This window comes from Dasypus novemcinctus, chromosome 3 (assembly GCF_030445035.2).
Source record: "Dasypus novemcinctus isolate mDasNov1 chromosome 3, mDasNov1.1.hap2, whole genome shotgun sequence".
Classification (NCBI taxonomy): Eukaryota; Metazoa; Chordata; class Mammalia; order Cingulata; family Dasypodidae; genus Dasypus; species Dasypus novemcinctus.
Genome location: NC_080675.1, coordinates 142,379,011 through 142,395,579, shown reverse-complemented (window position 1 = coordinate 142,395,579; position 16,569 = coordinate 142,379,011). Strand labels below are relative to the sequence as shown.

Sequence of the window (16,569 nt, the reverse complement as noted above, 5' to 3'; positions counted from 1 at the left end):
TGAACATCTTAATCTGTATCCCTTTGGGCAAAAAAGACATTCCTTCAAACTGAGGTTTTTACATATTGATAATAAAACAAGGAAGATAGAAGGACAACTCCTCAAAAATCTCAAGGTGTAGGCTGCACTGTTGAGTTCTAAGATCAGTTGTGCTATGGTTAGATTAAACCAGCCTTGTAGGTTAAATAAAATATGAAAAGCCTTCTAACTTTGCTTTGTAGCCTACTTCTAGACTTAATAGTGTCAGGCCATCAAGACAACAGGTGAGTAATATCAGCGAATCACCTGGAGTCTGACCAACATCAAGAGTCATACTCTTCATTTTAACATCTGTAAGTTTCAAAAGCAGTTACATCTTATTAGAGAGAAAAGTGGGAAAGAGGTGGGCAGGAGCTTCTGATCCATCACTCAGTGAAGGAGTCAACCCAGTTTAAGACACAAGTAAGCCATACTGATACATCAGGTTTGTACAAATTCAATGCTTATTAAAACCACTGAGTTTACTTAAAAGCATGGGCACTTAGCGAGGGAACAAACACAAGTGCGTTTGATTGACATGACTTTTCAGTTTCATGGTGCACACAGAACCGACCTAATCTGAAGGGTTTAACGACGGACAGGGCTGGCGTGGGAGTGAAGTTTTGAATTTAGGAAGGCTTGCAGATGGGCATCATCAAATAGAAAGCCTTTGACTATTCCTCAGCTGGAGACCAGAGAGCCCTCCTTTTACTCATCTCACTCTACATCAAGCCTTGAGCAGAGAAAGTGAAAGATGATTCAATTTCCACACTGGTCACCCCATGCTCTGGGTTGCCAGACGTGACAAATGACATGTGTAGGCATTTTGGTGTGAAGTTCTGTCCATGGGGTCTAGGCTGACAGTAGCAGCTCATTTAACTTGTCTCAGAGAGGGTTGGAACCAGGGGCTAAAGGCCTAAATTTTAGCCACTGAAATACCCACCTTACTGATAAACCCTTAACACAAGGGAGAAACCAGCTGCTAGCCAAGTGAACACCATTACCAAATGGCTTATAAAAAACACAAATGAATAGGTCTAAAAGAATCTCTAAGTAATTGAAATTTGAGATTATAAGAATATTTTTCTATTTTTTTTCCTAAAATGTGTTTTTGAAATTCTTCAGTATTGGGATATGAGAGAAGAGAGGAAAAAACTTTGTCATTAGTGTCAAAGCTATTTTGTGTGGGGAGGCGGACTTGGCCCAGTGGTTAGGGCATCCGCCTACCATGTGGGAGGTCCGCGGTTCAAACCCTGGGCCTCCTTGGCCTGTGTGGAGCTGGCCCATGTGTGGTGCTGATATGCACGGGGGGTGCTGTGCCACCCGCGGGGAGTGCGCCCCATGGGGAGAGCCGCCAGCGCGGAGAGCTGACACGGCAAGATGATGCAGCAGGGAGAAGCACAGATTCCCAGTGCTGCTGATAGGGACAGAGGCGGTCACGGGGGAGCGTGCGGGGAATGTATGCAGACAGTAGACAGTTGGGGGGGGAGGAAGGGAAGAGAAATGAATGAAAAATAAATCTTTAAAAAAACAACTATTGTGTGTAATCTATGTATCTTTTAAAAATAAATATATTTTTTAAAATGTCAAAACGAATTCTTCATTTAGTCTGCCTATTTTGTTATCTAAAAGATTTATATTTGCTTAAGAGATTTTCTAATCATATGGCAAAGATCCTGGTGTTTTGTGAAATTCCTTAAAAATAGTTGGGCGGAGACTGTAAAATGGATTAGTCTTTTACACTGTATTTGCAACTGCTTCCTTTCCAAAGCCAATGCACATTGTTTTTTCTTTTTGCCTCAGGTCTCCTGTTGGTCATAAGCTACAGTGAATAGCATTATTCAGAGGTGTCTAAATAAACAGTTCACAGACAAACACATTAACATCCATACATACCTTCCCTTTTCAATGACTTACGTGGCACGGAAAAAACATACTTGTTTCATACCAAAGGGATTTCATTTACAAAAGTAAAAGTAAAACCCGTTTTTGTCCTCTTTCTCTGTAGCCTCCCAATGCATTTCTATTGCTTTTTCATAAAATGCTGCTGCAAATAATCAAGCATGACCATTGACATCCATGAGATTGAGTTTTAGGAACCATTAAATGAGCTCACCCTCGTGGGAAGCCTCCTGCTCAGGCTGATCTAAAGGTAATTATTCAGCAATTCCTACCTGTGGTTTTACCTTGTCCCTATATAGTGTTTGAATTTCATACACTGGTAAGGACAATTTTTTCCCCCCAGGAGAAGTCCAGCTACACATGTTTGATCCAGGACCAAAATTACAATGTTAATATACACACGGACTTTTTTTACCAGATTCTATGTGCAGAACTGCTCATTAAAAGCAGTCTTAGATAAAAAGCAGATCATAAACGAATTAAACACAAACGAAAGAAGAAAATCTACGAGAGAAAAATAAGCGTTAAGAGGTTCCTAAATGAAAGGAATAATTCCTTTTTTTACAGGAAAGGAGTTTACATCGAAACACTTTAACCACACCTACACACTGTTCAAGTGTAGGAATGTGGCAGGTTCGTGTCCTGAAAAATCAACAAGCCGTAACACTATCAAGTCAGACTCCAAGAACTCTGTAAATCCAAAGTCCACATCACCACAGTGTATGTCCTCCTGAATGTTCACTCGACTGTTAGTTAAAATAATTACTGCCATTTGCCACCTGCACTGCAAGCTTCAGATAAGGAGAAAAACAGAATTTCCAATAGCTACATGGTGTACGAGTGCTGGCAATATTTGCTTACACATTTTAAAACAAATTCAAAGACTGTGTCAGCTACAATCCAAAGGCTGAGAATTATATATGAAGTTGTATTATAATTGGGCCCATACAATAAATGACAGAGAGAAGGGAATTTAAAGCTATCTAAAGGAAGTATCACATCAGTTTAAAGTTAGTTAATATGAGAGGAACAAAGAGAGGGAGACAGGGAGGGAGGAAGGGAGAGGAAGTGAAAAAAATAGAACTGCATACTGTGAAATGAACAAGTTCAGTTAGAATGTTCATCAGGATTTGGAAAATCATAATGCCATCTGTTACTCTGGACCTCAGAACATCAGGAATCTCGTGGGCTCAGGCGTTTCCATTTTCAAGAGGAAGGAAGGAACTTACACTCCCTGGAAAGCTGCCTCCATTCTGGAATGGAGGCAACACCCCAGTCGACCAGTTTGAAATCTCATTTGAGAACATTTGCAAGGCTCACATACGCGTTTTCCCTGGTTTAGGGAAAATTAACGGCAGACAAAATGATTACAGCAACTCGGCAGTGAAGCAGAGCAGTGCCCCAGCCTGAGCTGCCGGGTAACTGACCCTGGCATCCAACTTGGGCTCAGGGCGTGAAGGTCCCATCATGGAGGATTAAATGAGCATTGTCCTACGGCTGGATAAGACTTCACAATAGAGCAACACATGTTAAATGACAGCAGCCAAAACTGGCCCCACCAGGCAACTGCCCATTCACAGAACGCTATTCAAAGACCTCCACCACCAAGAAATTAATTCATTAATAATACATCAGGCTTCACGGACAATTCAAAGAAAACAACAAAAAGCTACTTGTTTGATGATTGCCTAAAGATGCGTAATTTTTCCTGGCTAAAAAAGCTCAAATCTAATTGACTTCCTGAAATCAAAACCATAGGGATGTTTATGCTAATATTTTGTTTAGTAAAGAAAGAAATGGAAAAATATTATCTCTGAATTCACTCAGTACCCCTAAGAAATTATAAAAATACAGATTTTTCAGCAATAGCTAATAAAATCAGATTTTGAGTACATATTTAAAATTTTAATTTTTTTCCACCTCAAATGACTTTGTTCAACCTACAAACTACAGGGAGGGAAATTCTTTTAACTTGTTTCTTCTGAAACATTATTTTTACTCAATTCTTTCTTATTCCTTTCTCCCGACAACTCATAAATATGAATTAAATATAATTATAAATGAACAGAACATTAACTTTTGGATTACTGCTGTGTTTTGGTAGAATGTTAATGTCATTTCTAAAGAAACAGTTATTACCAATAGAGAAAGTAATTACTAAAGGAATCATGGCCTTAATGCTAACCTATTTTCAATCTTCAAATCAGCCAAACTGTATTGATTTAAACATACTAGACTTTTCAAAGGAGGTATTAGATTTCTAAAGATTGTCTTTCATAAAGGAGGAATATCAGTTTTCAGGCTCCCAATTATATATCCTAACAACAGGAGGACAGGACTAATGCATATATTAATTTTGAATTAACTTACCAAATTTCTAATATCTCAGTCATTAACTCATACAACAAGTTGCAAACATCATGAAATACCACATCATAAATACCCAATTCATGTGATTGGTTAGGGTGTTAGTCACTGTGGTCAGAAGCTCTGGTCCTGCACAGGTCCTCAGAGAGCTCAGGCCAAGTTTTGCCTCACTACCTGCAGCTTTGTGTTGTGAAAGGTATAGGCCATCCTTAGGGTGCTGGGAGCAGGAGAGGTTTACCTCTTGCTAACTTCAGAAGTCAGAATTACGGCAAATCCCTCAAGCAAAAAGATGAATGGATGGTGTTCCCTCTGGAGTTGGTTAATACCACTTTTGGAGCTCCACGGAGATATTACCAGACAGTCATTTTCATGCCCCACCAGGGGAGTACTTGCTCTTTTCATAGTTCAGTAGTTTTTCAGTTAACTAGCCCTCAGTTAACCTGTCCAGGATTAAGTGATTGTGCATGAGTTTTATTAAGATGACAGAAGTTTAAGAGCCAAAAATTTTGTATTTTAATAGTTTCAATAGAAATCTTTTTAAATGGAGTCAAGCTCCTTCCTGCCAACTTAAACAGAATATGCAGAACAAAATGCTTTCCTAAAGACCTGGAGTCATTCTTATAGACAGTAAAACTTAACTGTAATGCAATATATCTATGCCCTTGGGGCATATATACATGCTTTTTAACTTATGCCTTCTTTTACACGGTTTTTAAAAAAATCTCTTCTTTTAATGACAAAATGATGTTTAGCTGTCACTTTTTGCTTCCATCAAGGTCAGCTATAGTAAAGTAGAAAGGTGCACTAGCCTTTGACTGCCACTCAGTTTCCTAATCTGTAAAATGGGGCACTGTGGGAAAACAATGCAATATGGGGAAACATTTTGTAAATCACAAAGGTTAAGCTAGATTTGTGAATTATGATCAAAGACCGTATATATTAGTTAAGTATTAACAGAGACTTCCTGATTATATATCTTCTATTACTTTTTGTTCTTTTTCCCCCTGAGGACTTGGTAAAATGAGTAATAAGTTCTTGTAATTATGGATAAATTTCACCCAACAAATAATTTATGACAAAATATTAGTACTAGAAAGACATTATATGAAGTACTATACATTATATGCAGTACTAGAAAGACAGAAAAGAAAAGCCCTTAAGGAACTTAGAGTCTAGTCATTAAGCTTCTTATAAGTGGGTCTGGAGTACGAATTAATATGGTTTAGAGGGAGGCACTCAGTGAGTCTCCTACGAATAGAGTGCTAATCACCTTTCCCCTGAACGGGCCTCTCCTTCTGCGTGCCCCACCTCATGATGGCGCCCAACTGCCCAAGCCTGTGCTTCCTCTCCTCCTTTCCCTACGTCAAATCACTTACCAAATCCATCTTATTCCATCTCCTAAATACCCTTCAAACATGCTAAGGCTGTTCTAATTAGGCCCTCATAATCTCTGGTCAGGACTATTGCTTCCTAATTGACCTTCTCAATCTATCTTCCACACCCCTCCCAGAGTAATTTTTGGCTATGTTGATCCGCTGCTTAAAAAACTCTTTCACTGCACCTCCAAATGCCTTCGGGGAAAATAGAAGCTCTTTTGTATGGTGTGTAAAGATCCTTCTATATGCGGCCCTCGCTTCATCTCGCAACACTCAAGAAACACAGTATTAACTTCAAGTGTCTTGGAAGCTAACGCCACCCACACTTTGGGTCTTCTCTGGACAGCCTCCCCTGGCAACTCTTATCTTCTCCACAGAAACCTCTTCTCTGTGCTTCTCCAGCACCTTGTCCACACTTTAATTATACAATTTATATAGCTGTAAACATCATTAAACACCATATCGTAAATACACATTTATGTGAGTGGTTAAAATGATAGCTACTGTGGTCCTCTGAGAGCTCAGGCCATCAAGTCTCATACCACTTATATTACCTGCAGTTTAGTTTAAAGTGATCAGTTTATACATGACTGTTTACTTGTCTGCCTCCCTGACTAGAGCAGAAGATCTTTAGTTGATGTGAAAATCAACTAATGTATCAATGAGAAGACACAATCTGATCTGCAAATGCCTTTTAGAAATACTTTCATGTATACAAGACACATCTGTATTTAAATTAAATATACGTGTACCTTTAACTTGTCTCTTATCCTCTTTCTTCCTGTTCTCTGTTAAAAAACAAATACACATACACACACACACTAAAAACCAAAACAAAACCAAAACGTCATAAGCAAAAAAAACAAGGGACTGTTGCCATGTAGGGCAGTCCTTCAATCAGAAACAGGTGGTTTATCCTGGCGTTCATTTGGAATTTTTATGAAACTCAAAACACACAGCATCCTATACCATAACACCATAACAAAGCACAGACTGGGCTCCAGGCCAATAGACAGGTAGAGCCGTGGCTTCAGGAAGGGGACCTTTGTGCTCTAGTGTTGACAGGAGGTGGGTGGGGAAGACACTGGCTTTTCTCATAAGGTCTGTAGCTGGAAAAAGGAGATTAACAGGGATGCCATGGTGGGAGTAGGGAAGGATGATGGAAAGGAGGCAGGCAGTTGAATTATGGGCAAGAGAGAAGGAAGGGGAATCTTTGCTGTGGGGCCTGACCTTGCCTTGGGCCTTCCAATGCTAATGAAGAGCAAAGTAAGCTTGCTTAAGATGGGAACAGACTCTCCCGGCAAAAAAAAAAAAGGGACCCATCATTACAAAATTCCGTTCATAAAAGTCTGTGCCTTCTGCAAGTTCTTATGATTCTATTAAACCATAGGATTTAATGAGAATATAAGAGAGTCTTCACTATTTACTTATCTGCCTGGATGTCATATTCACATCATTACAGCAGGACTAAAAAGTATCTTTATGAATGGGGACAATCGTCTACCCCACAAAACACCTCAACTAAAAAAAGATCTCACATTAACTCTTCACATATGTATGGTTCCCCTAATGTTTTCTAGAAATGCCAGCAAATATGTTCAGTGCCAAAAGGAAAGGGCACTTAAAGGGAGAGCTGGGCTGAACGGTTTCTCCACCTCCCCTGGCAGCTCAGTGAAAAAGAGGATGGATGGTTAATCACACAGCTAGATACTTCCATGGGAATCAAGTGACTCAAGAGGCAGCTAAGATCTCTGTTCTAGAAGAGCATGACACATGAACAGGGAGATGAAAAAACTGAGGACTGGGAAAAGGATGAGAAAAGTGAGGAAGGAGACTGCTTTACAAACACATAAAAAAGCTTCTAAGCATCTTGCTCTTCCTCTTTTCTCCTATTACCTCAATCTACCTTCCATGAAATATCTTTTAAAAACTACAGCTCTCAGGAAGCAGATGTGGCTCAAGTGATCGAGCTCCGCCTACCACACGGGAGGTCCTGGGTTCAGTTCCTGGTGCCTCATAAAGAAGATAAGCAAGAAAGTGAGCTGATGTGATGGGCTGGCACAGCAAGCTGACACAACAAAGAGACACAAGGAGGAAAACATAACGAGAGACACAAAGCAGGGAGTAGAGGTGGCTCAATAATTAGGCACCACCTTCTCATATGGGAGGTCCCAGGTTTGGTTCTGATGCCTCCAAAGAGAAGATGAGCACATAATGAACAGACACAGCAAGCACAAATAATGGGAGGGCAGGGTAGGAGAAATAAAAAAAAAATACAGATCTCAACATGTCAAATCTTCTATGTATCTCCCCTTTTATAGTAATTTCTAAGCTTCTTAGCATGGCATCTGAAACTCCCATCTTCATTTTTTTCTAGCCTCACTTCGGGCTAATCATTTGTACTTTCACACCTACACTAGTATTACTCCCACTGTTGGAATGACCTCCCCTTTTTCACTTTGTGTATGCCTAAACGTCTTCCAAGGCCCAGCTCAAATGCATCTCCTCTTTGAAGTTGTCTGGTTACCTTCCCACCTCTTCAAACCTACCTTCTTCCAACTTGGCTCTAGATGGAATTCAGCACAGCACTGTTTACATAGCTATACAATAGTTCGTATCACACTGCATCAGATCTAGTCTTCCTCCAGATCATGAAGTCATTAGACACAGGGATTTATTCCAGCACCTGATAGAGGTCCAGGACCAATAAATGATCCTTGAAATAAATTAAAATACAGATTTTTTTCTAGCAAAGTTAGTCCTATACCAAGTGGAATATGGTCTGACTTTTTCTCTTTTCTTCTACAGAGAACCATCCTATCCAATTGAAAAGGACCTCCTTGCTGTAACATGGCAGTTAAATAGAGTCCAAGAGAGAATCACTTGTTTTCTGTTTTCCTTTTCAATATATATATTTTTTATCTCTTCCTTGCGGCTTTGTAAAAAAAATTCTGTCCCCCCCTCCCCCCCCCCCGCCCCACTGTCTGCTCTCTATGTCCATTCGCTGTGTGTTCTTCTGTAACTGCTTCTATCCATATCAGGAGCACCAGGAATCTGTGTTTCTTTTTTTTGTTGTGTCATCTTGTTGTGTCAGCTCTCCGTGTGTGCGGCGCCATTCTTGGGCAGGCTGCACTTTCTTTCGCACTGGGCGGCTCTCCTTACGGGACGCACTCCTTGCATGTGGGGCTCCCCTACGCGGGGGACACCCCTGTGTGGCACGGTACTCCTTGCGCACATCAGCACTGAGAGTGGGCCAGCTCCACATGGGTCAAGGAGGCCCGGGGTTTGAACCTTGGACCTCCCATGTGGTAGGCGGACACCCTATCCATTGGGCCAAGCCCGCTTCCTCTAATCTATTTTCTCTCTCTGTGAATTTGCTTATTCTAGATAATTCATACAAGTGGATAAAATATTTGTCCTTTCATGTCTGGCTATTTCACTAGCATATTGTTTTCAAGGTTCATGCATGTTGAAGCATGTATGAGAACTTTACTCCTTTTTAAAGCTGAATAACATTCCAATTTACAAATACACTACATTTTACTGATTCATTGATGAGGTGATAGACATTTGAATTGTTTCCCTTTTGGGTATTATTTATAATGCCACTATGAAAATTCATGTACCAGTTTTTGGGTGAATATATGTTTTCATTTCTTTTGGGTATATACCTAGAAGAGGAATTTCTGAGTTTACAGTAATTCTATAACTTTTTCAGGAACTGCACCCACAATGGATGCACATTTTACATTCCCATCATTAATGTATGAAGATTCCAATTCTTCACATCCTGAGAATTGGTATAGTTTGCCTTTTTGATTATAGTCATCCTATTGAGTATGAAGTGTTATCCCATTATAGTTTTCATTTGCATTTCCCCAATGACTAATGATATTGAGCATCTAATTCATGTGTTTATCAGTCATTTGAGTATTTACTTTGGTCTATGCAAATTCTTTGCCCATTTTTAATTGGATTGGTTTTTTTAATTATTGAATTTTAAGAGTTCTTTATTCTGGATTTTAGGCCCCTATCGGATATATGATTTGCAAGTATTTTCTTCCATTCTTTGGGTGGTTTTTTTGCTTACTTGATGGTGTCCTTTTAATGAATAAAGGTATTTAATTTTGGTGAAGTACAATTTATCTTTTTTTAATTGTTGTTGCTTATGTTCTTGGTGTCATATCTAAGAAACTAATAAACAATCCAAGGTCATGAAGATTTATATCTATGATTCTTTCCAAGAATTTTATAGTTTTATCTCTTATGTTTAGGTCTTTGATACTTAGTGTTAATTTTTGTTTTGGTGTGAGGTATGGGTATAAATTTATTCTCTTGCATATAGATATCCAGTTGTCCCAGCACCAATTGTTGAAAGACTATTCTTTACATATTTTATTCCTCCATTCTGTGGACCCTGGGATGGTGATGTCCACTCCACATCTAGATCAAGAGGGGGCTTAGATTCCACATGGATGATGGATACAATTCTCCTGCTTGCAGTTGTTGGCACTCTTGATTCCCTGGTGTGGTGTTTGACCATTTTCACCTCCCTGTTAGCTGACCTGGGTAAGTCCAATGAACCAGAGAGTAGGAGTCGCAACTCTGCTGATGCTCAGGGCCCAGCTGGCACATGGCCAGTCCAGAGATTCAAGTCTCCTGAGTATACACCAAACCCAGCGCCAACCACAGGTTCAGTAAGTGACAGAAGCAGCATGTGTAGGAAGGTCACATCTGAGTCCAGCTCCATCACACTCAGGAGCACAAATTCCAAAGTAGGGCCCTCTGACATGGCACAGAACTCCAAATCCATCTGCCATGACCATATACCCTGTGGATCTCCATAGCCTTCAGGAGAACAAGCATCTAGGGTTGTATCTACTTTGGCTCTCTCTGGAGTCGTAGTTTATTGACAGTTTTTAAAATGAATGATGTTGAATTTAAAAAAACTTTTTTTTTTCTTTCTATTGAATTGATCATGTGGTTTTTGGCCTTTATTCTATTAACATGGTGTATTACATTGATTAATTTTCTTATGTAGAACCAACCTTGTGTTCCTGTGATAAATCCCATTTGCTTGTGTTATATAATCCTTTTTTATCAGGCTAGATACATTTTACTAGTATTTCTTTTTTTTTTAAAGATTTATTTTTTCTTTATTTCTCTCCCCTACCCCCCAATCCCCTCCAATCCCCCCCTCGTTGTCTGCTTTCTGTGTCCATTCATTGTATGTTCTTCTGTGACCACTTCTATCCTTATCAGCAGCACCGGGAATCTGCGTTTCTTTTCGTTGCATCATCTTGTGTCAGCTCTCCGTGTGTGCGGTGCCATTCTTGGGCAGGTTGCACTTTCTTTTGTGCTGGGCGGCTCTCCTTACAGGGTGCACTCCTTGCATGTGGGGCTCCCCTACACGGGGGACACCTTGTGTGGCACGGCACTCCTTGCGTGCATGAGCACTGCGCGTGGGCCAGCTCCACACGGGTCAAGGAGACCCGGGGTCTGAACAGCAGACCTCCCATGTGGTAGGTGGACACCTTATCCATTGGGCCAAGTCTGCTTCCCTACTGGTATTTCTTGAGAATTTTTTCACCTATACTCATAAGGGATATTGGTCTGTAGTTTTCTTTTCTTGTGATGTCTTCATCTGACTTTGGTATCAGGGGAATATGGCCTCACAGAAGGAGTTAGGAAGCATTCCCTCCTCTTACTTTTTGGGGGAGTTTGAAAGGGATATATGTTAATTGTTCTTTAAATGCTTGGTAGAATTCACCAATAAAGCCATCCTGTTTGTGCTTTTTCTTTGTGGGAAGTTTTGAAAATCTCTTTATGTGTAATAAGTCGTTTCTCTATTTCTTCCTGAGTCAGTATTGGCAGTGTGTTTTTAGAAATTTGTCTACTGTCTAGGTTGTTTAATTTGTTGGCATACAATTGTTGGTAATATCCTCTTATAATCCTTTTTATTTCTGTAAGGTTGTTAGTAATGCTTTCTCTTTCATTCTAGATTTAAGTAATTTGAGTTTTCTCCCTTTTTCACTTGGTCAGTCTAACTAAAGGTTTGTTGATTTTATTATTCTTTTCAAAGAAACAAGTTTTGATTTAATTGATTTTCTCCATTGTTTTTCTACTATTTCATTTATCTCCACTCTAAACTTTATTTCCTTCTTTATGCAAGCTTTGGGGGTTTAGTTTGCTGCTTTTTTTCTAGGTTTTTAAGGTAGAAAGTTAAGATATTGATCTGAGATCTTTCTTCATTTTTAATGGAGGCATTTACCACTATAAATTTCCCTCTGAGTACTGCTTTTGCTGCATTCCATGTTTTGGTGTTTTGTTTTGTTTCTTCTTTTTCCTTTTCCTTTTTAAGGAGGTACTGGGGATTGGACCTAGGACTTTGTACATGGAAAGCAGGCACTGCTCCCCAGTTTTGGTATGTTTGTTTTCATCTCAATGTGTTTTCTAATTTTCCTTGTGATTTCTACTTTGACCCACTGGTTATTTGGAGTAAGTTATTTAACATTCACGTATCTGTGAAATTTCCAGATTTTCTTCTGATATTGATTACTTCTATTTTCTTTCTCTTGGATTCACTGGCTTCTTAGCCAGTTGTCTGTACAGTATCTATACCCTACATATAATATACCATTGTTCTCTCTCAAAGCCCTGCTCTATGCTCATCTTTTTCAGGAAGGCTTCTTAGAATAAATAGAAGAGGTAAACTCTCCATTAGAGCCATCCAGATAGTCTATGCAAAGTCATGTCCTATGTAATTCCTAAGACCAAATCTTTCTAAAGCAAGGAAGAACAACCCGCAAATCCAAGAATTGCTCAGCTAGCAAACCTGAACAAGGAAGCTCATGCTTGTCTGCAGATCTGGCCCAACTGCAGACAATATTGACCATTAAGTTTATACTTATGTTTCAAAAGCATTTTGGTATTTTGCAAATCTTGTAGCTGTTTGTTTTTTTAAGATTTATTTTTTTTCCATCCCCTCCCCCTCCCCACTGTTTTTGCTGTCCAATCACTGTGTGATCTTCTGTATCTATTTCTCTTTTTGTCTTCTCATCTTTCTCTTCTAGGATTCACATGGATTCGATCCTGGGGACCTCTGATGTGGAGAGAGGTTCCCTGTCAATTGCACCACCTCAGTTCCTGGTTTCTGCTGTGCCTCACCTTGACTCTCCCCTTTGTCTCTCTTTTGTTGCATCATCATCTTGCTGCGTGACTCATTTGCATGGGCACTGGCTCGCTGTGTGGGCACTCAGCATGCTGCGCAGGTACTGGCTCGCCATGCAGGCACTGGCTCACCATGCACTCATGTGGGCACTCGGCTTGCCATGCAGGCAGTGGCTCGCCACACGGGCACTCACATGGGCACTTAGCTTGCCACGTGTGTGCACTCACGTGAGCACTGGCTCACTGCATGGACACTTGGCTCGCCATGCAGGCACTTGGATCGCCATGTGGGCACCCACATGGGCATTTGGCTCACTCCGTGGGCACCTGGCTCACCATGCATGCACTTGGCTCGCCACAGGGGCACTGGCTCGCTGCTCAGGCACAACTTTCTCTTCTTTTTCACCAGAAGGTCCCAGGGATCGAACCCAGTCCTCCCATATGGTAGGCAGAGGCCTTATCACTTGAGTCACATCCGCTTCCCTGTTATTTTCATATAGAAAATAATCCTGATGAGATATAAAACATGACTTAAATAAATTCTTTTTTTTTTAAGATTATTTTACTTAATTCCCTGCCCGCCCCCCCCCCCCCCCCCGTTGTCTGTTCTCTGTGTCTGTTTGCTGCGTCTTGTTTCTTTGTCCGCTTTTGTTGTCGTCAGCGGCATGGGAAGTGTGGGTGGTGCCATTCCTGGGCAGGCTGCACTTTCTTTCGCGCTGGGCGGCTCTCCTTATGGGGTGCACTCCTTGCGCGTGGGGCTCCCCTACATGGGGGACACCCCTGCGTAGCATGGCACTCCTTGCGCGCATCAGCACTGCGCATGGGCCAGCTGCACATGGGTCAAGGAGGCCCGGGGTTTGAACCACGGACCTCCCATGTGGTAGACGGACGCCCTAACCACTGGGCCAAGTCCGTTTCCCAAATAAATTCACTTTTTTACTATAAAAGGAATAAATAAACAGAAGGATAAATCAGGGATTTGTTAATTATCCTACTGAGTACCTACAGATGTTAGAAGGGAATTACTTTTCAGCTGTAATATGCTTGAAACATGTATATACTTAGAGTAATAACCCACTTTTCTGGTTGTCATATTTTAGACAATCACAATATTCTAAAACACATCTATGAATTAAAAACTGATTCCTAAGATTAGAATACAGGGGCAGGCATGAGGGGGAGTGGGGAATGCTTAATTGGTAGAGGGATTCTATTTGGGGTGATGGAAAAGTTTTGGTAATGGACGATGGTAATGGCAGTACAACACTGTGAATGCAATTAACACCACTGAATTGTATATTTCGAAGTGGTTAAAATGGTAAGTTTTAGGTTGAATATATATATTACCCCAATACACACAAAACACACACTTACAAAAGAACATAGAGCCGTACAACAGAAAGAATGAAACCTAATGTAAACTATGGACTACAATTAATAATACAATTATAACATAACAGTTCATTAATTATAGCAAAGGTACCACAGTAAAGCAAAATGTTAATAATAGGGAAAACCAGGTATGGGAGGAGGTATATGGGAACTCTATTTTTTTCTGCATTATTTCTCTGTAAATCTGTAACTGCTCTAATTTAAAAAAATTTTTAATGATTCATAAGCATGTTTTAAGCTCCTTTGCCTGATAATTTACTTTCTTCTTTTTTAGTCATGGGAAACTCTCACTCATTCTTTAAGATCTAGTTTAAATGACACCTCTCCTAACCCATGCCCATCCCTGGCAGAACAAACTCTCTTGTCTCTGTGGTCCTATAGTATGCATCATGCACTGAACCATAATTATTCATGTCCATGTCTATCCCTCTTAAGCTGTAGGCTACTTGGGGGCAGGCTCAAGGGTAAGATTCCCACTTCAGTCTTCCCAGTTCCAAGCACCTCCATCCACTGACATCCCATGAGCTGGCTCCAACCAGACTTCATTGCTATAGACTCACCTGCCACAACCTAAGCATTCCAGTGGCCAGTCCTTTGTTGCCAACCAAGATGGGAGTCCAGTCACTGGGGAGTGCTTCAAGTAGCTATGGAGCCTCCTGAGTCCCAGCACCCTGTGTTTGCCTAGGATGTCAGATTGTGCTTCTGCCTTTCTACCCTACCAGCCTAGTCTGCAGTCAGCTTGAGTGCCATGCCTGGAAGTCCAGTTCTTGCTAAAGTTGCAGGCTACCCTGACCATGGCTCACTCAACTTGGACTAGCATGCAGTGGGAGTTTGATAACTATCTGCTGAATGAACACAAACTCACCCATCTTATTTCATTAAAGAAAAGAAAAGCCCCTATGTCTCTTTCCAGATGAAGTCATGTTTGACTATATACATTCCACTTGGGTATCTAATTTCATTTGCACTTTCTAGTTTTGTTAGGGTCACTATCAGGAATGCAAAGACTGATGATAGATATCATTGGGTTAGCAGGCAGTTACTGACAAGAGTGAGTAGTAACCATGAAGCACTGAGGTGATCACAAGAGTGAAACAGGAAAATCATCCATCAGAGCATCAGACCAAGGTGATTTAGCCACACACAATTTTATAACCCTAGAGAGCATCAAAATATCAAGGTTTATTTCAGTACCATATTTAAAATATAGACCTGAGTCATCAAGAAAAGGTTAAATGATATTTGCTACACACTGTCAATAGGCTGCCAAGAGCAAATACATTTAAGAAACATTTCTTTCTTTAAAATGCACATTTTAAATAAGGAATGAAAATGTCTATTTAGTCCAAAAAATCTTAAGTTAGCTGTCAGGTAATACACATATCATCAATGAGGAATAATTGTATCTGAATGTTCTGCTGCCCAGGCACCTGGCAGACCAAGAACCAGGAAACACAGCAGGAAGTGCATTTTCCTGGGTAGGCCATGCCTATCAGGGGACTTCCCTAAGCAGAAATGGAGAAGAACCTTAGTAAAATCAGTTTAATTGAAAGGATTCTGATGGGGATAGGATGTTTTTGGAATATAAGTTGACAGAAGATATTGATGAGCTATTAGATCCAGGAGGCCAGTCTGATATTTGAGATAATGGAGTCTCCATTTGTTTCAGGACGATGCCTTCATTTTTGTACCAACATGGTTTATGGCTTGCGGGGGATATATGGACTGACGGCTGCAACCATTAAGGATGTTAGAGCCCCATTCTTACTATTATTGTGATATGTGTGCGCGTTTGTCTTTTTCCTAGGAGGATCTTTATTTTTTCTCCCAAATCTCATAACTGGTTATACAGATGTTTAATTGAGAGGAATAATTATGAATTACGATTTGTTTTTTTTCTTTCAAACTTTCCTATCTCATTCATTTATTGCCTTCCATCTCTAATTAGAAGTGTTTTAAAATTGTAAAATTAAAGTTTAAAAAATGAACTTTGCTGGTAGGCGAAACCAAGCCCAGAAAAACTCAGCTTTTTAAAAGATGTTAATGTTTCTTAATTGAGAATCTGGTGTACTACAAGATTGCTAATTTACAGAAAAAAGGACTGTAAAGTCATAAGAAGTAGAAAAGTCTGGTTGAGAAAGAAATGCAGGTACATTAGTTCCATGAAGGCAGAGGGACACTGGGAACTTGATAGGTAGGAATGATCAAAGAGGATGACTTAAAATGTGAAAAAACTAGTCAAAAGTATAAGAAGTTAGGAGCATAATCTGAGAAAAATGCCTGCCCAATTAGGAAATTAAAGCCAAATCTAGAGTTTTCAAACATTTTTATCACCCTGATATGC

General features: G+C 40.2%; 1 protein-coding gene across 10 annotated transcripts in view; it reads right to left on the bottom strand.

Annotated features, from left to right (window-relative positions):
• The window catches only part of MAP2K5 (mitogen-activated protein kinase kinase 5), a 300,226-nt gene that overhangs the window by 50,100 nt on the left and 233,557 nt on the right, over positions 1 to 16,569 (bottom strand). Inside the window, exon 21 of one of the 10 annotated variants that reach the window (XM_071214254.1) lies at positions 13,755 to 13,772. The exons of the other annotated variants lie outside the window; for them this stretch is intronic. Within the exon in view, the coding sequence (XP_071070355.1) occupies positions 13,770 to 13,772 (3 nt within the window). The 3' untranslated portion in view covers positions 13,755 to 13,769. Of the gene's footprint in view, positions 1 to 13,754; positions 13,773 to 16,569 lie in introns of those variants that run through there. 10 annotated transcript variants of the gene reach the window in all.